Consider the following 25,603-nt stretch of genomic DNA (forward strand, 5'->3'; position numbering starts at 1 on the left):
CCCGGCGACCCGAGAGTTGTCTTTCGGGGGCACCACCAGCCTGCCTGTGAGCGGAGCCCGGTGGCTTCAAGGAAGGGATGGACGGTCGTGGACTGGGAAGGCCGCCCTCCACCCGGAGCCAGAGCCGGGAGCAGGAGGGAGGGGCCAGGCCGCACCCCGCCCTCCTGGGGGCCCGCCCCAGCCCCCACCCCGAAATGAAGACACCGCCACGCCGGGGAGCTGTATTTCGCAGTGCTCACGAGCCTTTAATTCATTATGAACCTAGAGGCGGGGGATTAGGCAAAAATACAGCGCATCCTTAATCTTGGGTGGGAGAAAAATCAGGGTGGGTGGGATTTTTTGTTTTCCGTTTTTGTACAGAGACACGGGTATGCCTTTGTGGGGAAGTGTGCGTTTCCCCTACGCGGAGCCTTGGCGTATCTGCGCGTCACCCCAGGCCCAGGCCCAGGCCAACCCTGCCTGGGTCTGGCCCACCCCCCTCGCCCCGCCCCGAGGGCCAGCCCGCTTCTTCTCCTCTCTTTACAATATAAATAGCATTTGCAAACTACATATGAACACAGTGCCCGCGCCCGGGCGGGGCTGCCGCATGCAGAGGGGACCCCCACAACCCGGCTGACTCCCCTCGCACCTCCCGCCCCTGCCCCTGCTCCAGGGCACCTGCCCCCCCCCCCGCCCCCACCGAAGAAATGAAAGGTTCCTGGCTCATTTACATTCTTTCTGTTCTCCTTATAGAGATCTCTCCGGCCTGGCAATCAGAACACTGTTCAACTTTTTACACGAGCAGATTCTACGGGCGATTCCGGGCAGGACGGCAGGGGCCGCCGCGGCGGGCAAGGCTCCCTGCGGCAGGTGGGTGAGGGTCCGGAGTCCCTCACAAGAGCGCCTCGCAAATCCCGGGTTCCCCGTGCTGACAGCAGTGTCCCCCACACACAAATCCATGCTTCTTAAGCAGGACACGGATGTCACTGGCCCCTCGGGGTCCAAGGCAGGCGCCCCCGCGCAGGTGGGGCAGTGGCCGGCCAGAGCTTGGGGACACGGGGCACAGCCGGGCTTGAGCCACGGGGGGGTGGGGGTGGGGGAGAGGGGGAGGGGGTGGCCGGCTCCATGTCCTCCCTCCCCAGACAGCCAAGGATGTCCCCCACGCTTGCCAGAGAACAGACGCCCGGCCACGCACACGCCGGGAGGGCCGCGGGAGGCCTGGCCGGCGCCGGGGACACTCTGGGGACACAGAGCCTTTTTCAAACACTGGAGGCCCCAACGGCCGTGCGGTCACGAGGGGAGGAAGCAGAAGATGGCGCAAACCAGGAGAGTGTTTATTTCGTGAAGGCGTGCGCGGACCCGAGTGGGCTCCTGGACCCCGGCAGCGGGTGGTCGCCCCCCAAGGGAGCTGCCGCCGCCTCCTGTCCGCGGCCCAGGAGGCGGGGCCAGCCGCCCAGAGGGCGGGGCCAGCGGCCCGGAGGCGGGGCCAGCGGCTCGGAGGCGGGGCCAGCCGCCCAGACCTCCGCTGAGTCCGGGAGAGGAGGGGCCGGCGGACGCCTGTCGCGCTGTCCCCAGCACCCTGCCCGGCCGCTCGCGTACACTAGCAAGGTTTTAAAACAACGACAAACAAACCAACAAAAAACCGAGATGCTTTTATCTCCCTCAGCGGATCTTGGTTCTGAGAAAAAGAACGTTTGTGTTTTGTTTTGTTTTTAAAGCCACAAATCTAGAAAACAACTTTAGGGATTTTTTTTTCCTTTTCTTTGTTTTCCGTTTTTTCCTCGTATTTTTTTTTTTAAACAATAGGTATTTCTAGAAAGAGCCTCACAAAGGTGATGTATGTACACAAGTCACAATCTCCAAGGCTGCTGGGGAGGCGGGCAAAGCAGTAGCACCTTTTCGAGAAGAAGAGCTTACGTGGTTTACGAATCCGAGGAGTGGGGGTGGCGCGGGTCCTCGGCCGGCGCCCCAGAGCCCGCGTGACCCTGCTCCCTGAGTCCTGGGCCACGCGCCGGTGGCCTGCTGGCTCCTGTCGCCGCAGAGCGGGGCGGCCTCGCAGAGGTAGCCTCTGGGGGAGGGGGGGGCGGCGAAGACAGGACTTCACAGCAAGCAAACGCCAGGGCTGGCCGCCGCCTGCCTTGCTGGGCCGCGGGGTCGTCGGCGCGGCTGTCCTAGAAGGAGGCCCCAGGCCCGCACTGCGCCTGCAGGAGGCTCTCCATGAACGCCAGGTAGTCCGGGTTCCGCCCTGAGTCCTCGGGGGCGCGCGGGGTGCCCACCCGCGGGCGCTTGGCGGCCTTCACCTCCTCTCCAGAGAAGATGTTCTCCTGAGGTGCCCCCGTGCTGAGCGACTGCGGGAGACGAGAGGGCAGGGGTTAGTGGGGCGGTGGGGGGGGGCCCAAATCCGTCCATCTGGGGGGAGCGTGACCGAATTAGGAGGGGCCCTTGTAAATGGGATTGGTGCCCTTGAGCACAGAGGCCCCACACGGAGCTCCCCATCTGTCCCCTGCCACCAGAAGGGAGGTGTCTGTGATCTGGAGGCTGCTGTCCTCAGCCACCAAATTGGAGCCCACACTTAAGCCTCAGCACCCCAGATGCCTCGTCACAGCAGCCCCCCCGCCCCCGGGGCTTGCGCAGACACCCAGCTGGAGCACATGCCCACTGTGGCCCACGCGCCCTTGGCCCCCGGCTACTGTTCCTCAGCCAGTGACTTTCCAAGAGGGACACCAGTCGCCAAGGGCGGCCTCTGCAGGAGCCCCCCAGCCTGTGTGTGAGCCGTCCAGGCCCCCCAGTCATGGTTGGGGGAGTGGGTACCCAGAGCCCGGCCGAGGGCCCCTGTGCTTCCCGGAGAGGGCCCGGGGTCAGGTCAGCCGTGCGCCCCACACCGGCTCTTACTCTGAGGTCATTCACTGGCCGCCACAGCTGCCTGTGCCTCAAAACTGCCTTTACGGTAAACCCGGGAGAACCGGCAACCGCAAAAGTCCCAGGCGCGAAGGGGCGTCACCGTTCCTCGCCTCTGGGACTCACTGTTCCCTCTGAAAAGGGACGAGCCTCGGAAAAGCGTCGGGGCTCGTTTTGTGTACGGGTGGCCACGCGGAGCACAAGGGCCGGGGGCCCGGCTCCTGCTCCTGCGGATTCGCTTCCTCCTGGCTGGGCTGTTCAGCCCTGTGACCGCCCTTCCCGTCGCTCCCCAGGCTCCCTCCCAGGAGCAAGGATGAGGGGGAGGTCAAGGCCATTCAGACAGGCTGCTTCCCCGAGGCCCACTAAGGGCCGCCAGGGGCAGTGCCCCCACCTGCTCTGGCACTTACCAGTCGCGACCGGACCCTCTTGGGGAGAGCCTCGTCCAGGGTGAAGATGTCCCCACGCTTCACCGTCAGCTGCGACCCGTCCTCAAACTCCACCTGCAAAGGGCCTGGTTTTCAGGGGTGGCACCGCCGGCCAGCCCTGCCCTGGTGGCCTCCCTGCTCCCCACCCCCCCCCGCCCTGATCAAGTGCGAGCAGCCAGAGGAGGGGTGTGTGGTGGCCACAGAGAGATCTGGGTGCTGGCAGACAAGAGAGAAAGCAAAGCAGCCCAGGACGAGCGGCCGTCCACTTTGGTGGCTGGACTGTGGGCGATTTTCTTCTAAGATTTCAGGCTACTAAGTAGTTTCCCTTCCACAATCGTGGGAAGAAACGGACAACCAATGGGATTAAAAGAAAAGCCGGGGCACAGAACGGGTCGCCGAAAATGCTTCAAAGAGTACATTTTCCTGCTGTATTTGCACCACACACGGAATCAGGCACCTCGGTGGGGAAAGTATGGGACAACTGGTGACCCCTCCGGGTTAAAGATCTAAGAAGCCCTGACGGTTTAGGTCCCCAGCGGGCAGCTGGCCATGGCCCACGGTGCCTCCGTCCCTCCGCCCTTGGAGCAGGTGCTGGCTCACCTGATAGACGTGGCTCGTCACGGAGGAAATGAACCTGGCCTTGTACATGTTGCCATCCGCCCACCGCAGCTCAACAAACTCCCCCTCAGGCGGGGGTCCGAGCCGGACACAGTCCCTACTCTGCAGGGGAAGAAGGTGGCAGGAAGTGAGACCACTGGTGCCCTTGGCCTCAGCTGGGTTTCAGGGCACCCCCCCATGTCCCCCCTCACACACTGTCATCTGCCCCTGTGCTAGGTGTTTGCGCAAAGGAGGGGAGTGACGTTCTGGGCTTTAACTGTCCAGGCAAGGGCTTGCTGCTGGCTCACCTAGAACTGACTGCTTCCTGGTCTGCTTCTGCACAACCTGAGGCGCCTTCCTGCAGGGGCCCCAGGGGGCAGCACCGCAGGGGCAAACCCCCCACCCCCACCCCAGCCCACCCTTTCATGCTGACAGCCCCGCCCCACGCACAGTGATGCTCTCCGGGTACAGGTTGTCACTGTAGGACCCATCGTCAAAGTTCACTTCGTAGAAGGTTTGCGTGCTGGTGCCGATGACCCGGCACCGGTAGTAGAGCCCGTTGCGGTTCTTGGTGATGACCATCTGGCCTAAGGACACGGCCCTCAGGAACTGGACCTGGGGGCAGCAGAGACAGGGGCGCGTCAGCGCGCAGGTGGCCAGCGGTGGGCCGGGCGGGGGGCGGGCAGGGCACTCACGGTGTGGCCCCCTGACTTGTGCTTGAAGCAGGTAATGGAGACAACGTAGGGCCAGTCGTCAGGCTCCATGAGGACCCCGGCAGCGTGGGCGCAGGTCACGTGGAAGGAGGTGGAGCAGTGCTCGCAGGAGCACTGGATGCAGGCTCCCGACACCTTCTTCATCCGTTTCCGGCAGTACACGCATTTCTGGGGGGTCACGGGCAGAGGAAACAGGGCTAGGAGTCCCTTCCGGGGCCCCCAAGACTACTTCCTGGGAGTGAGACCCGGGGCAGGAACTCAGCAGCGACAGGGGTGGGCGTCTGTTGGTGGAGGCTTTGTGGGAAAAGCCCGCAGAGCTGCGCACGGCCGGGGGTGCTGACCGTGGTGGAGAGAACCAGCCAGTGGCTGCCTCCAGAAGCACTTCTGGATTTTTCTCCACCGACTCTCTCTACATAGCTGCCTAGTACAGACACTGAAGAGCCAAATATCACAGCCGCCAGCGGGAGCGAGGAGCCCACACACCCGCCGCCCCGTGGACTTACCCTGAACATGGGAGGCTCGGGGAGGGAACCAGATGCGAGGGGCCACATGGGGTGTGAGTGCACGTGTGCGAAACATCCAGAACAGGCTTCTCCATGGCCGGGAAGGGGCTCATGGGGGCGGGGGCTGGGTGGGGGTGGTGACAGCTGACGGGGGCTGGATTTCTTTTTGGGGAGGTAGAATGTTCTGGAACTAGATCATGGTGATGACCGCCCCAATCCATGCATATACTTAAAGTCACTCAACTGTACACTTTAATGTACACTTTAAAATGTGAATTTTATCTTAATTTTGAATATAAGGCACGTGGAGCTGCCCCCTCCCTGCCTGCAGAGCCGTCACTGAGCACTTCCTGCATTTACTAAGCAGCCTTTATCGCTCTGTAAACCGTGTTCAAAGGCCAGATAAGCAGCGCGGCACAGGGCGCTGCAGGGGCGCCGATCGATGGCAATGAGATCTCATTATTAAACTGTCAATACCTAATCCCCTCCAGCCTGCGGAGCTGGATGCACAACCACAGGCGGGCTGGGCCTCCTCCGCAGAGCCGGTCCCGGTCGAGGCCCAGGAGGACCCAGCAGCTGGGCAGGCACAGCGCTACCTGGTTCAGCCCATGGGGGGCGGGCCCTTATTCTGAGCTCCTGCAGCAACTGGGTCTCCCTGGGTGGCGGCTGTAAGGAGGGGTGCAGGGAGGGCAGAGGACGCCCCTGCAGAGCTGTGGTCTGGGGCAGCGGGGGTCGCCGACAGGTGTGATGGGTGTGATGCTGGCCGAGGAGGCAGCTCCCACCTGCAGACAACCCCCACCCCACTCCCCCGTCCCAACCAAGTCCTCTGTGCTCAGCCTGGCCCTCACCCCACCCACGGACCTGCTTTGGCAAAGGCCCACCCTCCCTCCAGCGCCAACCTGACGTCAGTCCCTTCCCCCAAGCCGGGGGCAACAAGAGGGCGGAGCTGCCTCAAACCGCCTGTCCCCCACCGGCCACGACCCGGCCACAACCGCCCCCCCTCCGGCCCCAGCCTGATCACAAGCCTGGAGTCCTCACCAGACCTGGAAGCCCCTCCAGGGACCATCCCAGCCTGGTGACGGGGCTGAGCATGGGCACAAATCTGGCTGGCCCAGCTAGGGAGGTAATCTGGGCTCAGGCCACCGTATGGACGGGGCCGCCCCCACTACCAGGACAACCCCGGCACCCAGGGCCAGAGGCCAGGTAGTCACAGGGACAGACCGATGGGCCGATGACCAGGAGCGACCGTCCCTGAGCCTGTGGCCAGCACAGGCGGGCCTCCTGGCCCTGGAAGGCGGGCGTGTGGCTGGACACGCAGGAGTTAACTGCCGGCTTCCTCGCGAAGCTCCATTAGGCAGTACAAGTGAGCGTCGTGTAGAAGGATTTTTAATTCATGGCTACAAGCACTGGTAATGAAGAGGCTGCAAGCTGGAAATGTCAAGATGATGCAGAAGGCGTCTGGGGGGGAGGAGCTATCAGGGCGCCGAGCACCGCGAGCACCTCGCCATCACTTGCCCTGAATAATGAAGCCTTTTACGCGCGCCTTCCTGGAGGAGTCACGTGCGGCCGCGGCCCTTTCCTAACCACCTGTCCGGACCTGGAGGAGGGGTGCTGGCGCGACCGCCCCCCGCTAGTGACCGAGGTCGCCCCCACGGGCTCCCTCCTGCGGCCCCTCAACCCTGCCGGCGGCCCGTCTGTGGGCTCTGCGCACCACGGCCCGAAGCCCGATTTCCCTGCCTCCTGCCCCACCTGCCCGCCTGGAGAAGCAAACAGCTTGCGGCTACGCGCGCGATCCTGCGAGGCTGCCCGGGAACTCCCGCCTGCGACAAGCCGAGTGCCGGAGCGTGTACACGGTCAGGCACCGACCGGTGCTGCTCACACACAGGAGGCCCCGGGCAGCCCCACTGGCAGGTGGAAGTCGGCAATCCGTCCAGAGTCACAGCGCAGGCCACCGGCCAGCGCCTCATCCTGCTCCCTGCAGTCTGCCCACTGCCCCACGGGCTCCCCCAGGGGTGACCGTCCTCATCAGTGCGCGGAGGAGGCCACAGTCCACCTGAGGACGGCGCGCTCCATGCTGGGAAAGCGCAGCGCGCATTAAGAGGGGCCAGTTATGGGATGCTTACAACTTGGGAGCAAAAAAGCAACGTGATTTAAAAATGAGTGAAGGACAGGGGCGCCTGGGTGGCTTAGTCGGTTAAGCGTCCGACTTTCGCTTAGGTCATGATCTTGCGGTTTGTGGGTTCGAGCCCCGCGTCGGGCTCTGTGCTGACTGCCAGCTCGGAGCCTGGAGCCTGTTTCAGTCTGTGACTCCCTCTCTCTCTGACCCTCCCCTGCTCACGCTGTCTCTCTCTCTCCTAGAAATAAATAAAACATTAAAAAAAAAAAAAAATGAGTGAAGGACCCAAATAGGTATCTTTCCAAAGCGGACATCCCGACGGCCAACAGGGAGGCGAAGAGGTGCTCCACCCACTTGTCGTCAGGGAAATGCAAACCCAAACCACAAGCCACCAGCTCACAATGGCTCCCCCTCTATACTGGCTCCTACAATCAGGGGAAAGGGAGCCCTCGGGTGCTGCTGGTGGGAATGCAAACTGATGCGGCTGTTATGGGAAACAGTACAGAGGTTCCTCGAAAAATTAAAAATAGGGGCACCTGGGCGGCTCAGTCTGTTAAGCCTCTGACGTTGGCTCAGGTCATGGTCTCACAGTTCGTGGGTTTGAGCCCCGTGTCGGGCTCTGTGCTGATGGCTCGGAGCCTGGAGCTGCTTCGGATTCTGTGTCTCCCTTTCTCTCTCCCTCTCTGCCCCTCCCGCACTCTCTCTTTCTCTCAAAAATAAACATAAAAATTGGGGCGCCTGGGTGGCCTAGTCGGTTGGGCGTCCGACTTTCGCTTAGGTCATGATCTCGTGGTTCGTGGGTTCGAGCCCCGCGTCGGGCTCTGTGCTGACTGCCAGCTCAGAGCCTGGAGCCTGTTTCGGTCTGTGACTCCCTCTCTCTCTGACCCTCCCCTGCTCATGCTCTCTCTCTCTCTCTCCTAGAAATAAATAAAACATAAAAAAAAAAAAAACATAAAAAAATGTAACTAAAAAAAACCAAACAGAAACACACAGAACCGCCAAGGGCGGCCGGCCACCTCAGTCAGTAGAGCATCCGACTCACGGTGCCGCGTGGTTGTGTTTGAGCCCCACGCTGGGTGTAGACATTACTTAAAATATTAAAAAAAAAAAAAGGGGGTGCCTGGGTGGCTCAGTTGGTTAAGTGTCCAACTTCGGCTCAGGTCATGATCTCACGGTTCGTGGGTTCGAGCTCCACATTGGGCTCTGCTGACAGCTCAGAGCCTGGAGCCTGTTTCAGATTCTGTGTCTCCCTCTCTCTCTGACCCACCCCTGCTCACGTTGTCTCTGTCTCTCAAATAAAACAATAAAAAAAAAATTAAAATAAACCACAAGTTTCCTTAAAAAAAAAAAAGTCACCTTACGATCCAGTAAATTCCACTACAGGAGTATGTACCCAAAGGCAATGAAAACAATCTCAGAGAGGTATCTGCAACCCTGTGTTCAGGGCCGTGGCCGTGGCCCAGAAACAGCCCAGGTGCCCATCAACAGAGGACAGAGGCAGATGTGGTGGTGCAACTGGATGCCACTCAGTCACGGAAAGAGGCAAAACCTGCCATCTGCAGCCACACAGACCTGGAGGACACTGTGCTCAGTGACAGACACCAGACCCAGGACGCGTGCAGCATGACCCCACTCGCCAACTCTGGGAGGCAGGGCAGTGGGGGCGGGGCAGGGTTGGGGGAGGGGCGTGGGCGCTCAGCGTGTGAAGTCTGGTCACGCAGGACAAGCGGGCCGGACGCTCCACCGCACAAGGCGCGCCGCAGTCAGCCCTGAGCGGTCTGTCAGGAGTGTAGACCCCGAGTAAGGGGTCACGGGAGACCAGGGCGGTGTGCGGCGCCCCCTTCGCAGGACGGCAGCAAGCGCACGCGCTGCCGGATCCTGCAAAGGACATCTCTGCACAGAGACGCGCAAGCCAGGAGCCGGCTGCGCCTTTAAGAAGGAGTAGGTTTGGGGCGCCTGGGTGGCTTAGTCGGTTAAGCGTCCGACTTTGACTTTCGTTTAGGTCATGATCTCGCAGTTTGTGGGTTCGAGCCCCGCGTCAGGCTCTGTGCTGACTGTCAGCTCAGAGCCTGGGGCCTATTTCAGAGTCTGTGACTCCCTCTCTTTCTGACCCTCCCCTGCTCACGCTGTCTCTCTCTCTCTCCTAGAAATAAATAAAAATATTAAAAAAAAAAAAAAAAAAAAAGGAGTAGGTTTGATGGGGCGCCTGGGGGGCTCAGTCGGTTAAGCGTCCAACTTCAGCTCAGGTCATGATCTCGCCATGATCTCGCGGTTTCTGAGTTCGAACCCCGCCTGGGGCTCTGTGCTGTCAGCGCAGAGCCTGCTTCAGATCCTCTGTCCTCCTCTCTCTCTGCCCCTCCCCCAGACTCCCTCTCTCTTTCTCAAAAATAAATAAACATTAAAAATAAATAAATACACGTTAAATTAGAATGAAAAAAAAGAAGGAACAAGTCTGGCCACACTGCGCCCATGGCCCAGACCCCGCTGGACGTACCAGCTTCCACCGCTGCTCGGGGATCCCGCTGATGTCCACGGGGTGGCGCTCCATCACGTTCAGGAAACGCACTTCAGGGACTGCGATGGCACAGATCACGTGGATCCACCTGCGCGGGGAGGCTGGGGTCAGGGCTCAGGGTGCCCCGCCCCTGGGGCTGCCTCACAGCGGCTGGCATCACCACTATGCACCCCTGCGCCCCGCGTGGCCATGGCAGCCTGGTGCGCTGGGTCCTCCTGGTCCCGCCCCCCCCGCCCCCCTGCCCCCCTCCCTGCAGGAGAAGCCCTTACCACCCACCTGCGGTCGGTGGTCATCTGCAGGGCTCCGCCCCGGAGGTTACAAAGACAGCACTCCTGCGGGAACCAGACCAGCAGTGGTGAGGAGGTGGGGCTGCCACCGCCCTACCCTGGGGCCTGGCCCCAGCTCTGCCCTCAGTCCCCACATTTCCAGGAGCGCATCAGGCTCCACCCCCTCACAGCCAGGTGAGGACACCCAGGCAGGGGAGGCCACTGGCCCAAGGTCACCTGGGACTGTGGGGGGGGAGGCTGGGTCCCACCCCCGGGGACCCCACAGGCCTCGATGGCTTCCAGAGCACCGCCCAACTGCAGGGGCGAGTTACCGCGGTCCAGGCGTGGGCCGTGCAGCGGGAACACGTCCAGCCCTCATTGACCAGCTCAGGGCGGATGCCGTAGCAACCTGCAAGACAGGGGGGGCGGCATCTGTCGCCAGGATGCACGTGGCAGGTGATGGGGCCTTCTGGAACTGGGCAGCAGCATTTAGGGCAACTGCTCTCCCCGCCCGCTTCCCTGAATCCAGGCCACTGCGCACAGCGGGGTGGTCTGGAAATGGCTTGTTTGGAGCTTGAGTAGAGTGGGGGGAAGGAGAGGGAGGCCCCCCTGCTGGGGCTGCTCAGCCAAGGGCGTCCCTTGCTGTCTCCAGTCTTGTCTAAAAGGCCCTGCCCAGGCTCTGCGGGCCAGGGGAGGCTGGGAAGCGGGGGAAGTGACCAGGCAGGCGTGTACAATGCAAGGTGGGCCTCCTGGACACTGGAGTCCAGACAGCAGCGCCGGGCCCTGTGTTCAGGCCTGATCGCTACTTAGCAAAGCAGAAGTTGGGAGGCTCTGGGTTATTCCAGATGGTTTTCTTGGGACCTTAGCCCTGGTTTAGAAATGGGCAGATGGCATGGAGGAGGGTGGAGGTGGGTCAAGAGGTCACGCCCCAGAGCCAGGGCTCTGTCCCACCCCCGGGTCACCCTCAGGCAATACTACAGGGGCCCTCGGGCAGCTGGGATCGGGCTCACAGGCCATTGGGAGAAAGCAGGGCCACAGAACTGTGGTCTCCTGTGTGCCCACAGAGGCTCTGAAGCCAGATCCCCTGCTCTGTGCCCTGGGGGAGGTCCTGACTCCTGGAGGGAGAGGGGGCTCAAGGGGTTATGCTGGGCCTTCTGCCTCCCAGGTTTGTCTCTCGAAGTGAGACACAGGCCCCTCCAGAGGGTGGACTCAGCCTGGACCTGCACTCCCAGCCCCCAGGAGCCTGCCTGCTCGGGGCACCTCTCGCACTTGGGCCCAGCAAGGCAGGGCAAACAGGCTCCTGGCCAGGTGACAAAATGAGCTCTGGGCAGGACTCTGCCGGGACAGAAGCTGGACAGAGATCGCGGCTGCCTTCCTCTGCAGGGCAGCCCCTGAAATGAAACAGCTCAGGAAAGCTTCCTTCCCTTGCTGGGAGCTCTACTCCTGACGTGGGAGAAAGGTGGGTGGGGGGGTCACCGATGGCAGGGACAGATCTGATCCCTGGACCATCTCTAGATCTCAGGTCTCAGTGGAAAGGTCCGAGCTAGCCAGGGGGGAGGCCACCCCACGACTCCAGGTCCTGTGAAAACCCCAAGACGGCAGCCCAGAGGGAAGGGGCCTGCTGAATCCGCAGAGCCAAGGCGGGGCAAAGCCACAGATGTCACAGCTGTCCCCCCACCGGGCACCGGCGGGCCCAGGACTCACTGGCATGGACCTGCAGGCAGCACTTGGCACAGGCGATCAGCAGGCTGGTCCCGTCGTCGCCGATGTAGGAATTGGCCGGGAGGGGCTCTGTGTTCTCACCGCCCGACGTGAAGCACATCTCGGGGATCAGTGGCCGTGTCTTCTGGCCACTTTTGGATGGGGGGGCCACCGAGGGACCCTCCCCAAGGGAGGCCTGGGGAGCCTCCTTCTCGGTCTGTAGAGCCTGTAAGAGGAGGCTGCTGCCTTCAGTGGGGGCCCCGCCCCGCACCCGCCCCGCGCCTCGCAGACTCGTCCTCCAAATACCTCGTGGGCTGCTTCTCACTGTCCCTCTGCAGCTGCCCTGTCCCAGCCGCCCAGCCCTCATCACTGATCCCAGAGGCCTCAAGAGATCCTCCTCAGTTAGACCCAGTCCTGCCCCCACTGAACCACCTCCCAACTCAGGGTCACGTGACACCACCTGCCCCTCCCCCCTCGTCTCCCTCCACCCCGGAACTGCCCCTCCACTGCTCTACTCCAACCATATCAGCCTCCTGGCTCTGCCTCCAACAACATCCTGCCCCAGGGCCTTTGCATGTGCCATTCCTGCTGCCAGGAACATTCAGATTTCTGTGCATACATGCTCTGGAGCCCTGCCTGCCTGCAAGACCAGCGGCCGCCGGCCCTTCATGCCTGCTCTGTCTGTCCCACAAGGACAGTGACTGTGAACCTCTATGGGGCACTCTCCCCACTTCTGACCTATGTCCCATAAAGGCAGTACCCCAGATGCTAGCCCGTGAATGGACTGTGATGAAAACGTCCTGGCTGTGGCATGCCGGCCCATCCCAGGAGCAGCAGGACGACACCCAGGAGGGGAGGGCCCGCTGGAGGCACCCTGCCTGGCAAAGGCTTTTCTCAACCTTGTGAGATAAGCTAGCCCTGGGCCCCGTCTACAAGGGCCCTGACGGAAACTGGGGGTGCAGGGAACATTAGCCACTGGACTGAAGGAGTTCCCAGCAGCCTGACAACCTGCGGCACTAAGAGGGACGGGCCAGAGAGGTCGTCTGCGTTGTGTCCCTGTTTGTCTGCAAACACTGAATCTTTGTTGAGACGGTGCCCCAGGCAGCTCGGACCCGCAGAGCCCTTGAGCCCCGGGGCCTGGACCTCGGCGTGGCCCGGCTGACTCAAGAGAAGCACTGGGTGCTAGGCTGGGAGCCAGGGACCCAAGGTCAACTCAGACCAGGTCCCGTCCTGCCGGGACTCACAGTCCAGGGGCTGCTGAACACAGAGTGGGAGCAAGAGCAGAGGCGAGGTGGGCGAGCCCGGGGAGGAACAGCAGGTGTGGGAGGGCTTGGGACAGAGGAGACAGCTCAGCGGACTTGGGGATGAACAGAAATCTGTCGGGCAAGGCAGGGGGGCGGGCAGTGGGCAAGACCCCGGGGGTCAGTGCAGAGCAGCTCGCAGGGCATGGGGCAGATATGAAAGCAGAGGAAAGCCTTGGGGGCCTCATGGGGAGACCGGGGGTGGGGGGCACGTCACTGTGGCTGTCCCGGCTCCTGCCCGGGCTCTGGCCTCTCAGCTCAGAGACCCGTGCGGGCCCTGAGGATCAGCTGAAGACGGCCACCTGCAGACAGCACCTGCGCGCTCCCTCTGCCGGCCCCTCCCCCGCCCCCTCCGCTGGCCGTTTCTATGCCCATAGGGAAGTCACTTCCTGCTAAAGCTCAGAGACCAGGTTCTCCCCCCTCCCCCTGCAGCCCTTCCGGGGGAGCCTTCGGCATCACACGGCCCCAAATGCCAACGGCTTCTGCCGGCCACTCTGCGGCTGTCCGGTGCCCCCCAGGCCACCCGCCCGCCAGCCAGGAGCCGCACTGATCCCGAAGTAAACAGCCCGTTGGTCTCCACTCCCCCCCCGCCCCCGGAGCCCCCTCACCTGGGTGTAAGGGTAGAAGAGGGTGCAGATGGCGCAGTAGGGCTCGGTCAGGGCGGCCGCTGCGTTGAACTTCCTCTCAGCCTGGAAGCTGGCAGCCTTGTTCTTCCACTGCAGGGAGAGCAAAGACCTCAAGGCCTCGGGGTCACTCATGTCCTCCTCCCCGGAGAAAGGGAAGGCTTCTAGAGGAAAACAGGAGGGCGGGAGGGGACGGAGAGAAACCTGGGCATGGCTGGAGGCCCAGAGAAACCCGTCCCCAGCCAGCGGGCACTTTACTGCGGAGAGCACGGGGGTGACCGAGCAGGGGCAGTGTCACTCCCACGCTCTGCTGACTCCGTGTCACGACCGAGATGAAGGCCGCAGACGGCCGTCCCTCCCACCTCGCCTGTCACCTGTCGAGGCTGCTCTTTGCTGGCCTCGGTCAGCAGCCAGCCGCGCCCCAATCCCCCGATATCCCACTGCTGTGGTTCCTGAGGACACGGGGCTGAGCCTCGGAGCTGTGCAGGGGCCCACCCCGTGGAGCAGGCGCTCACTGCTGAGGCCCCAACCTTCACCACAGCTGGGCCAGCAAGGCATGGTGGGAAGAGAACGCGGACAGGAGCCTGGGGGCCCGGGCCAGGGGACTCATGAGAGTGAGGAGGAGGTCAACGCAGACCCCTGGAGATGGATCATCTACAGCCCTAGAGAGGGGGGCTGGGCCTGACTGGAGGGTCAAGGCTGCTCTGCCCAAGGACACGGAGACCCCAGGCAGGCCCAGGCACCCTGCGGTGATGAGAGCTGCTGGCCTCCCTTCTGGCACCAAAGATGAACGCTGGGCTCTGGGGCCCCGGCAGAGTAGGGGTGGGGGAGGCCTTGCAGGCACTTTCTGGAGAGGTGACACTACAGTCTTTCCGCCTGCAACGCCACGTCTGGCCCTCCTCTGAGCCCCTCTTGCTCTTGGGGGCTCTGGCCCTGTGATCGGGGCGCTTCCTCTCCCCCGGCCCTCTGGTCGGATGGGAAATGGAAGGAGCCATCCGGATGAGTGTTACAAACTCCACGTGCATCTTACACGAGAGGCTGAAGCCGAGGATGAAAACCTGGTTTAGCAGAATCTCTGCCTGAGGCTCTCAGCTCCCCAGGTTTACTCCAACCTTCCTATGGCGGCCCAGCCACAGGTCAGGTCTCGGTGCGGCTCTGGGGACAGCGCCCCCTGCATGTCAGGGCAGCGCACAGGGACAGGCGTCCCAGAGCCAGGCCCACACAGCCCCGTGATCACTTAACACGGAGTCATTTCTCAACCCCCAACTTGGGGCCAGGGAGGCGAGGGGGGTGCGGCCGGCACACCGGGGCCTAAGTATGCACCTCCCCCTGGCTCGCTTGCAGCCTGATCTGTCAATGTTCGGAAGCCTGGGCTGTACCAGGCATCTGAGCGGGCCCTGAGCCCGCGAGAGCAGAGGGCATGGTCCTTGCCCACCCGGGGGCCATGGGAGCTGCGGGCAGCCTGCCCCGGCCTGGGGGAAGGGGCTTCCGGCAGGAACAGCACCTGCTGGGCTCTCACAAGAGCAGGTGTGCGGAGGGGAAAACCACAGGTAAAACCTGCCACGTCGGCAAGCACCCAGCCTCGGCAGTCCCAGCACCCGCCGCGGGCTCAGCACCACGCAGCACGCTTCAAAGGCATGGGCTCTGGGCACCTCACAGGGCTGGCAGGCCTCATTTTACAGACGGGGAAACAGTCAAAGAAAAATTAAGCGGCATCCGCGTCTGGAGCTCCGAAGGACCATGTTGTGCCTTTCAGCCTGGTAGCAGCTGCAAAGCATGCTCCGAGCTCGGCGCTCCCCAAGGTGGGAAATGAAGGAGTGGGGCGGCCCTAGGCTGACTGTGGGGGGCACTGCGGGAGGAACAGAGCCTCCATCTGATGTTCTGTGCAGGGGCGGGGCTCTGAGGGCCTGGCTGGTGGTGGTGGCATGGGCAGCAGAGGGAGGCCCGGGCATGGCCACCGGGGAACAGGTGCCCTGGCTCACCCTCGTCACTAGAGGCCTCCTGCTTGACCACGGTCAGCGGGGAGCGGGTGGGCGGCTTGCCCAGGGGGTGCCGCCTGCTCTTCTTGATCTCCATCTTCAATTTGGAAAACGTGGACGGTGCCTGAAAGGCAGAGCACGCAGCATCTGGGGGGGCGTGGCTCTGAGGCCCCCAGTGGAGACCCGCCCCCCAGCAGGCCCCGGGCCCTAGATGTGGGGTCAAGGCCGCAGGCAGGGAGCTCCTGTGATCTCTGTGCTGGACCGAGGGGACTGGTTCGGGAGAGCAGGGCTGTGGTGGGGGCGCTGGGGAGGTGGGAGCCCCAGGGCCCTGGGCGGACACGCCCCTACCTGCACCTCTCTGGCTCCGCCTTCCTCCTCGGGACCCGTCAGCTCCATGGGGGCCGCCTGTTCCTTCCAGGTGGGGCCCCTCTGGGCAAAGTGCTCAAAGGCCTGCTGGCAGGACACGCGGCCCTTGTCACACAGCGTGCTGGGCCGCGGCACCACATATAGCATGGGGATGATGGGGCGCGGCTTCACCTCTGGCTCCTGGCCAGGCGCCTCGGGGGGCACGACGTTGAGAGGTGGCGGTGGGGGCGTCCCGTCGGCCAGGGCGGGGCCTGGGGCAAGCACCGGGGACTCCAGGGGCGGCAGCCTGGGTGCCTCCTCGGCGGGGAACTGAGTGGGTGGGGGAGGCAGCTGGGGCAGGAGGGTGTGGTGCGGGTGCAGGGGGCCATAGCTCTTCTTCTTCCTGTCGCTCCTGGCCTTGGCTGGCCGCAGCTTGCCCCTTCCGTCTTCTGTGGGGAGAAAGGGAAAGACAGGTTGGTGCTGAGGCCGGCAGCCACACACCATCCTGCGAGCCCCCCAGCCCAGGAGGGACATGGCTGGGGGTGGGTGAGGGCCCCTGAGTTTCCCCAAAAGAATACCAGCTTCCAGCGAGTTCAAATTGCCACCCGGTCACCATGCCTGAGCCTTGGGGCGGCCACGGCCCGGCCCTCCCTGTGCTGGCAGGTGTCCAGGTGTCTCCTGGAATTGGCAGGGAGAAAGCAGAAGGAAGAGCGCATTGAGGTTCGGGCCAGGGGTGGAGGGTGTGGGGAAGAACTGCTCCAAACGTCCTTCTTAAGGAGTGGGGCGGACGCAAGGCGGTGCTGGGTTTTGTCAATTTCCACACAGAACGCATGCATCTGCGAAACCGCCAACAGCAAACCAAGAAAAGTGGTTGCTTGAGCAGAACCGGAGAGCCCGCTGGGCCTGGAGGGACGCCCTCAAGTCCCCACAGGTGGCAAGGCGGGACGCAGGCCAGGCCAGCACATCAGGTCAAACTGAATGGATGACATAGGTCTGGTGGAATCGCGGCCCCCAGAGATGCCCGTGTCCCAGCTCCAGGCTGCGTGAGGAGCCTGCCTGCGTGGTTAAGAGGCCCTGCAGGGGCTAAGGACACAGGGCAGGGGAGGGTTCCAACCGGACCCTTAGAAGCCCAGGGTCTTTCCCAGCTGCGGCCGGAGGGAGGGGCACCCGCACAAGAAGGGTCAAAGAGGCGCTGCCCTGCTGGCTTTGGCGATGGAGGAGGGGCCCCGGGCCAGCGACGCAATGCCTCCAGAAACAGGCAAAGGCAGGGGACAAGTTCTGCCCTGAGCCCCGTGCAGAGGCCAGCCCTGCCCACGCCGTTTCAGCCCCGTGCGGCCCAGGGGGGGTGCTGCCCTCCTGGTGTTGGAACATACACATGAGTCTGTGGTTGCTGTTGCAGCAGCCACAGGGAACTCAGTGGGGGGTGACCTCCGTGAGGACTGCTGTGCTCAGGGCGAGGCATCAGGGACCCTTGCCCTCGAGGACAAGCAGCCCAGTGGCCCCCGGGGACAGAGCCCACAGCACAGCGAGCCCCAGAACCCTCGGGCCTTGTCCGCCCCACCGGAGAATGCATGTCCTGGGTCCCTTGGTCAGACGTTACATGAGGAGGGCCAGCCTGGTCTGCCTGGGGAGCCCGGGAGGCAGCGGTTGTCCTGCTGAGGGTACTCATGAGGCCATAGGTGCCTACGGTCCCCGTCTCCCTGAACCGGCCCCCAGGGAAAATGGGGGAAACTGAGGGCCAGGCCCCCTCCCCAACTAAGCCACTGCCAAGGCACAGAGTGCAGTGTCCCGGTGTGCGACGGGGCAGCCATGTGTCACCTCGTGCTGTGAAAGCCCCTCCCCTCAGCCAGAGATGACAAGCAAATGCAGTTGACCTTGAAAGAGGAAAGGCTCCCGAGGGGAGGGTGTTTCACGTCACCCTTGACCTGCGCGGACCCAAGAAGCTGGCAAACATGGGTGCCCTGTTCCAGCAGACAGCCGGTCCCAGGCGCCAGGAGGGAGCCCTACTATCAACCGGCCCCCCAGACCCTGTGGCCTCTGGGGCGGCCCTGCCCCCACCCCCCCCATCTGCATGCTGCAGCTCAGCCCCGGCTGCTGGGATGGCCCACACCCGAGGTCCTGAGCACTCCAGGGACCCACGGAACTCCCCCCACCTGTGGTTGCCCTGACTGCTCCCCAGGATCCCCTCCAGCCTGAGCCTCGGGAATGGCCATCTGGCTGAGGAAAGCACATAACAGATGTTCCGCTCCACAGACAAGACCCATTCTCCCCTACAGATGCGGGGTCGGGTGGCAACGAAACGTCGCCCGTGAGATGGGAAAGATGTGCCTGGGGGTGCTGAGAGATGTGGTGGGGAGACCGCATGGGAGGGAAGAGACTGGAGGTGGGCAAGAGATGCGGCGGGGAGGGGCGTAGGGGGAGAGATGTGGCTGCAGAATGACGGCGCAGGGAGGGGTGTGGGGAAGCCGTGGAGGGGGCGCAGGGAGGGACACGGTGGCAGTGGGAAGACAGTGGAGGAGACGTGGTGGGCAGAGACACACCTGGAGGGGGAGACGTGGCAGGGGATGACCCAGGGCCCCAGGGGCGAGCGGCGAGGTGCGTCACGGCTGCTCGCGGCCCTGCCGTCTCAAGGACAACGAGGCTGCCCTATCTGTGGAAAAGGCACTTCCCAGTACACGGCTTTGTTCTCTAAGGGGCCTCCGCGATCCTCCTGCCCTGACAGCGCGAACCTGTTGAGTGGAGACCTGCTGAGCCCTCTCTGGCCGGAGGACACTGGGACCGACTGACTGCCTGCTTGCTGTCAAGCAAGAGGCCCTGCTGTCAGAAAAGAAGGTGCCAGGCCTCCTCCCATCTTGCAGGCTGGAGGATACCCACGGGGGACACACCCAGGGGACTGGTAGGGGACAAGCCAGTGGCCAGGAAGGACACCTGGGGACTCAGGGCTCTGTCTTCGCCTGGGGGACGGCCACAGGCCTCCCCCTTGGGACCCTGTCAAGCCCCTGACCTGCCTGGGCCTGAGGGAGCGCTGGCATGAGCAGGGGACAGTCACACAGACAGGGCCGAGGGTCCCCACCAGGTTATCTCCTCGGCATGTGAGCCTCGCCCCTCCCTTGAGAATGGCAGGGACCGTCCCCGAGCTGAGGAGGCTCCAGCACCGTTTGGAGGGTAGGGTAAGTCACGGCCCAGAAGGCCCACCCGGCTGGGGAGCTCACCGTGGCACCGATGTTCACCAAGCGGGAGCCGCCAGTGTGCCAGGCAGGTCTGGGCCCTTGTGCTCAGCGTCTGCGGGGCCGCTGCCCATGGAAGGGGGGGGTGAGGAACCACCAGGGCGGGGCTCCGAAGCTGCTGCCTGCTTTAGGGAGACCGCCCCCCCCCCCCAGCCCGAGAGAGCTGGTCCTGGTCCCCAGAGCCCAGGCCATATGGTGGTACCGACGCCTGGCCGGACCGTGCTGGGGGCGGGTGTCCTGGGTGGAGGACACATGTGTCCAAGTGTAACACTCAGCACCTCTGAAACAGGCCTGCCCTGACTCCAGTTGCACATGGTCAGGTCCCCCCGCTGTGAGAAGACAGGGCGGTACAGGCACAGGCACAGGGGGCGAGCTCCTGAGATGGTCACGACCCTCCAGGAGGCGGGAACCCCTGACGGCCGGCAAACCAGGGCAGAGATACCCACTGCCTCCTTATCTCCTGCTCAAGACCCCCAGGTCGGGGTGGGGTGGGGTGTGTGTGTGTGTGTGTCCGTGTCCAGGCACCACAGGGTCCTGGCCTCCCCCCCCCCCCCCCCCCCCCCCCCGCCCCAGGCCCTAAGGAGGCTTCTTCCCTCCTGCCTGGGGGCCTCCTCTCCTGCCCTCCGCCCTGCCCCCCAGGTCCCAGGACGCTGTGGAGAGCCACGGTGTTCAGTGCTCTCCCTCCGCAACCCCCAAACAGAACGCCCCACTGCTTGCCCACAATGTGGTCGTTGGCACTTACAGCTCTGAGGGACATTAAGCTAATGTTAAAGGAAGCCCGGAAAGCATTTTAAAATCTTCCACTCGTTTGACAAGCCTTTGCCATCACCCCCGACTGTGAGCACTTGTTTATTCAACGCATTCAGAGTTCTCTTCCACCCCGAGGGCTGGGGGGGACGCTCACAGGACTTCACTGACAGAAGCACAGGGCTCTTGGCTGCGGTGGCCGCTGCCCCCACCCCTTCCTCCCGTCCCTGGCCTGGGGCACGGATGGTGTCTGGAATCAGGGGGCGGGGGACGGTGAACAGACACCGCCCGCCTGGCTCTTCCTGGGGTCCACGTGCCCTGGGAAGCTGGTGGGGTCCCAGATCGGGGCTGGGGAAGAGGACAGGGAGGGGCAGCAGATGCTGGAAGGCCAGCTCCTCCTGGGGACAGGATGGGGGGGGGCTGCTCTAGACAGCAGCCGTCTCCCCGCAGGAGGCCAGAGAAGAGCCGGAGGCTCCCTGGGAAAGGGGTCTTGATGCGCCAGCTCTTGGAATCTTGAGACTCAGGGAGGCCAGGCCCCCGGTGTCACCAGGATGGGACCCAGCAGGAGCGGCCGAGAGCCAGTGAGGGCCTGGGGGTGGGGGTGGGAGTGGGTGGGAGGCGGTTTTTACATAGTCACTGTGTTTGGGGAAAAACACATCTAAAATTAATCAAATTAACAAAAAAGAGTCATTCTTCCCGCCCCTCCCCCCCCCAGCTAAGCAGCGGGGTAAACCATCTCAAGTTACAGGTGCCTGAGTACTTCTGTCCCTGCGCCCGCCCCCATCCAGCTCCACCAACAGCCCTTGCAGAGCGCGACCACAGCCCGGGGGCAGATCACTCGCTGCTCCAGCACCACCAGGGACACCCCCCAGGCTCCCCACTCTTCGGGCCAGAACCCCAAAATGGCTGCATGTCTTGCTCCCTTCTCACTTTCCCTACAGATCCCGGCCCTCCAGGGTCAAATGCAAACCCCAGGGCCCTGTCAGAGAGGTCTTTATTTACCCACCACAGCCCAGGTCCCCCCCACCCTCCTACATCGCAGGGGACTTGTATTCACTCGTGAGCGTTTGTTAGGTCCCTGAGGCTGCGTGATGGGGGTGCAGGGCCTAGAGGGCCCATCGCCCGCCGGCAGGGAGCCCCTTGGAGTGGCCAGGAGGACAAGAAGGCAGCGGCCACAAGCCAAGGGGAGGGGCCCGGGACAGACTCTCCCTCAGCCTCAGAAGGAGCCAGCTCTGCCCACACCTTGAACTTGGCCTCCGGAGTGCTTGGTTACAGCAGCTGCAGTGGGCGAGGCTCACGCTCTCTGTGAATGATGCACCATCTGGCTTGGCATGTTCTCTGAACTTGAATTTAACGGGACGTAGCGTATGTGCCCCGTGACATTTGAGTGGGACATGCCACCGAGCGGGGGATCTTTGGAGCGCTCACAGATCACTATCCCACACTGCAAGGGCTTTGGATGGTATGTGGGGCATGTTTCCGGGGGGGCCCCCAGTCCGCAGTTCACCCTGACGTCTGAAGCCCACCAGACAGAAGAGGGTCTGTCCCCGCTGCGCACACCCACGTGTGCGTGGCCGCAAACCGCAAGCTACCCTCTCTCCCACATAAGGGACAGGGAATACCCATTATGGGCTGAGCGCCTATGTCTCCCTGCCCGTGTACGCTGAAAGCTGATGCCCGTGGAGACAGTATCGGGCGGTGCAGGGGTGAGAGGCGGGGCCTTCATGAATCTAACGGAGGCTGGAGATTCCCTCCCCCCACCCGCCACAAGGGAGCAGCTGAACTGGACCCTTAAAGAGCAGGGACTCCGCGGGCACAGTGAACACTAGCTTTTCCACCAGCTGAGGCTCAGCAAGGAGACCCCCAGCCACGACTGACCTTCTGTGGCCTCAGCCTCCCGGCCCTGGGGTGGCATTGGCTGGGTCTCCTCCTCCTCCTCCTCCTCGGGGTCAGCCTCCTGTGAGGTCTCCTCCTTCAAGCCACCAGCCTCCTCCAGGAGGGCGGCCCCGGCAGCCCCCTCCCCGGGGGACTTGGGGTCTTCCGGCTTGGGCTTCTTGGGCTGGCTCCGTTTCCGGTGGGACCTGGAGAGGGACAGTCATCAGGCAGGAGGCCAAATGACAGGGAGAAGCCCTATCTGTGCGCCCCACCACCCAGCCGGCAGAACGGAGCCCTGGACAGCATCCCACAGTCACAGGGCCAGCAGGGCTGGCGTGGGGACAGGGGAGGGGGACAGGCCCGGGGGCCGTGTGGGGCAGAGCGGGTGCTGATGACCGGGAGGTGGGATGGGGGGGCTGGGGAGGGGGAAGGGAGAGGCCTGGGGACCACATGGGGCAGAGCGGGTGATGACCGGGAGGTGGGATGGTGGGGCTGGGCAGAGCCGCTGGGAGGTGGGGGGAGGCAGGGTGACGGTGGAGATGCCTGCACACAGGGACAAGGTGCACTTACGGCGGCCCCGGCCTCCTGGTCTGCTCTTTCTTCCTGTCTAGACTGGCCTTCCTGTCCTCCTCGGTCTTTCTCCAGTGTCTGTTTTCTTTCAGACTAATTTGTCTAGAATGTAAACGTCAGGGAGTTTTTCTCCAGCGCCTGCGCTGACTCCCCAGACGCCTCATCTGCGGGCCTGGCCTCGGGCACCTGGGCGTCCCGTCCCCATGCTCTGTGGCCCTCACTCAAAGGAGCTGCAGAGGCCGCGGCTCGCCTGCCGGCAGCCAGCCTCAAGGCCACCACAGTCTGGGGGCAGCGCTTGGCCCCAAATGAGCCGTCACCTGAGGCTTAGCTACGGCTTCTCAGTGCAAACCAGAGAGAATCGGTCATAAAGGCAAAAAAGAACGAGACCGTGGTGGGTGGGCCTGCCGATCAGTGCCCAGGGCCTCCCTGTCCGGCTCAGGGGGGGACTTTCCAAGGAGGGAAGAAGTGGCTTTGGGGCTGACACCAGGGTGTGTGCCGCACCCAGGAGCTGAGGAGGAGGCTGGGGTGTGGAGAAGCCGCCTTGGGCCAGTCACAAGCATCCTGCAGCTGTTGAGGGCACGCCCCTACGGGGTCTCAGGCTCAAGGCCTCATAACCTTTCTTCATAGCCTTTCTTCCCCCTCAGTGTCAGCGATGCCAAGGGGAGGTGCTGGCTGCAGCTCCCCTCCCCCCAGGGGCTCTTGGCGCGGCCCCCAGGAGGTCGGTTTGGACACAGAGCCCTATGGGGTCCCTGCAGCAGTCACACCTCCAAGGATCAAGAAGTCACCGAGCAAAGCAGGGCTACTTGACTGGGGCTGGGTGGGGACCCGGGGAGGCCTTGAGGGCTCCAAGAGCCAGGACCCCACGTCCCACCCAGGGGGTGACCACCAGAGTCCTGCAGTCCCCGGACACGGGTGCCTGATGGCTGGCGGGCCCTCTCCTGACTGACCCCTGACGCTGACTGCCCTGGGCCTTCCCACTGCGGGGCTGCCTCGCTCAGGGTCCCAGGCCACGCCGGGCTGACAGGCCCCAGTGATGCTGGCGCAGGAGCCTTCTGATGACCGGGGGCAGGAAGCAGGGGAGCATTCCGGGGGAGGGAGCATCATGGGCGCAGGCATGGTGTCACACACATCATGGCGTGCACGGGTCGCTGCGGGGGTGCAGGGTGGGGTGGGCAGGAGGACACGTGGGCAAGGGACCAGGCAGGAGGGGGCGCGGGGGCCAGGGGGAGAACGCACTCTACCGCCACAGAGCCCCTGGGGCCTACACGTGGGGGACTCTGGGAGGGGCTCCCCCCCCAAACAAGTCCCAGGACAGATGTGTGGCCCAGCTGGCTCTGTCACCTGCTGCCACCAGGGGGGAGCGGGGGCTGCAGGGCAGGGAGCCCCCAGGGGGGCCCCGTGCTGGCCCCAGCAGCAACCAGCAGGAGGGCACCCCCTGGCTGAACTCACCTGGCCTTGGCTTCCTGCAGCTGCCCGGCTCCTTGGCCCCCCTCCTACCCGCCCTGCCCTCAGAAATGGAGGCCCTTCCTGATGCCGCTGCCCCCAGGGTTGACAGGGGTGGGGGTGGGGGTGTGGTCCTGTCTTCCGAGGAGCCTAAACCTTCCTGGGCCCCCTGGGAGCAGGGCTCAGGGCTCTGGGCGCCTCCAGCCCCAGCGCCAGCCCCCAAGCACCACTGGGCCTTTGCTCCTGTGGAGACCCCAGGATGGGCAGCATCGGCCGGCGGACAGAGGCAGAAGGCGGCCCCTACTGCAGAGTAGGAAAAGCGAGCGGAAGGTCAGCACGCAAGGAAAGATCTGTTTCGTGAAACGGAAGCTGGAAGAATGGTGGTCAGCTGGTCGGGGTCACAGGAGGCGGCGGCCACCACCCACCTCCTGGTCATGCAGTCTGGCCACCCCGGTGTCCCCCGGGCCAGACCTCCAGGTGAGCCTCCTTCCCCGCTGCTACTTGTTCCTGCTCGTGTGGACTTCTCCACGTCTCCCCTATGGCTGTGGGGACAGACACGCGGAGTGTGGCCATCCCGCCACCAGGTGCCACATGGCGAAGTGCCTCGTTTCCGTTTTCCTGACTATAGATCTGGTCCATCCACGAGCGACGGAGCCGCCTGCGTCCTCCTCGTGAGCCCCTCCCGGTGCCGGGCATCGGCCCCCGTCTCAGACGCTTGGCCATCCAGGTGATCTCCAGGCTCCCAGTGTGGCCTCCTACGCGGGCTGTCCCCACACTCGATGATGGCCGGCGGCCCGTCCCCTTGAGCCCCCTTGGACCTGCCTGGGTGGGATCCAGGGCCCTCCGCTCTATCTTTGTCGGTGCCCTTGTTTAGTTGCAGAACGTCCTCTGGGAGCGCCCTCAGAATGGGAGCGACGCCTGAGGCTTTGGAGGTCCAGAAAGATCTTTATCCCCTTGCATGTTTAGTTGGTAATTTCACTAGATACATACTATTTTTTTTTTTTTTTTTTTTTTGAGAAAGCACATGAGTAGGAGAGGGGCAGAGGGGGGGAGGGAGAGAGAAAATCCCAAGTGGTGCAGAGCCCAACGGGGGGGCTGGACACCACGATCTGTGAGACTGTGACTTGAACCAACGTCAAGAGTCAGTCACTCAGCGGACTGAGCCCCCTGGGCGCCGCGGAGGTACATGCTTCAGTTGAAATTTATTTCCCGTCTGAGTTTTGAAGGCCTTGTTCCTTCGGGGCTGGCCCACAGTATTATGGATGGGAAGCCCGATGTCTCCTGGCTCTCTCATCCTTTATGTCGACCTAGCTGTTCCGTGCAGAAGCTTCTGGCATCTTCTCTTTAATCCCAGAGCTGCGAGGCCGCACAGTGATGTGTGCAGAGCGTGGGTCACCCTCGTCCTCTGCACCAGACGTTTAAATCGCTGACACCGTGCCTGGGCCCCAGACAACGTCCTCCTCTCTTCCCAGAGATCCTGGAGAGGCCGGAGCTGCTCCAGGAGCCTCTGCTCTCCGACCTCCCGGCTCTGGGACCTCAAGGCGACCCCAGCCTGGAGGGATCAGGCGGCTGGAGGCTCACGGCTCTTCTCTCTCGCGCTGCAGAGGCTGCCTCACTCCCCGTCTTCTGCTGAATTTCACCCTGAGCCCTGCGGCGCCTCATGCTCGGCCCCCTGCCCCTCAAGCGCCCTGCATCTCTCTGCGGCCTTTCCAGGCTGTGCCACCACGGCACGCCCAAGTCTTAGCAGCCGCCCTCCCTGCACTGTTCTGTCGCCCCCCGG

General features: G+C 63.4%; 1 protein-coding gene across 3 annotated transcripts in view; it reads right to left on the bottom strand.

Annotated features, from left to right (window-relative positions):
• Positions 1-220: 220 nt before the first annotated feature.
• Positions 221-25,603, bottom strand: part of KDM4B (lysine demethylase 4B) — a 125,565-nt gene continuing 100,182 nt past the window's right edge. The window contains exons 11-24 of one of the 3 annotated variants that reach the window (XM_039247594.1): positions 22,381-22,482; positions 21,814-22,016; positions 15,965-16,410; positions 15,620-15,740; positions 13,623-13,801; positions 11,717-11,939; positions 10,345-10,421; positions 10,023-10,078; positions 9,726-9,834; positions 4,595-4,780; positions 4,350-4,514; positions 3,903-4,022; positions 3,285-3,377; positions 221-2,327 (exon numbers count right to left, since the gene is read on the bottom strand). In XM_039247594.1, coding sequence (XP_039103525.1) covers positions 2,151-2,327; positions 3,285-3,377; positions 3,903-4,022; positions 4,350-4,514; positions 4,595-4,780; positions 9,726-9,834; positions 10,023-10,078; positions 10,345-10,421; positions 11,717-11,939; positions 13,623-13,801; positions 15,620-15,740; positions 15,965-16,410; positions 21,814-22,016; positions 22,381-22,482 — 2,257 coding nt within the window. In that variant the 3' untranslated portion in view covers positions 221-2,150. Of the gene's footprint in view, positions 2,328-3,284; positions 3,378-3,902; positions 4,023-4,349; positions 4,515-4,594; positions 4,781-9,725; positions 9,835-10,022; positions 10,079-10,344; positions 10,422-11,716; positions 11,940-13,622; positions 13,802-15,619; positions 15,741-15,964; positions 16,411-18,511; positions 18,691-21,813; positions 22,017-22,380; positions 22,483-25,603 lie in introns of those variants that run through there. The other 2 variants (XM_039247596.1, XM_039247595.1) reach the window with 2 other exon arrangements.

Source organism: Hyaena hyaena, unplaced genomic scaffold (assembly GCF_003009895.1).
Source record: "Hyaena hyaena isolate Hyena2069 unplaced genomic scaffold, ASM300989v1 scaffold_296, whole genome shotgun sequence".
In the NCBI taxonomy this organism is placed as follows: Eukaryota; Metazoa; Chordata; class Mammalia; order Carnivora; family Hyaenidae; genus Hyaena; species Hyaena hyaena.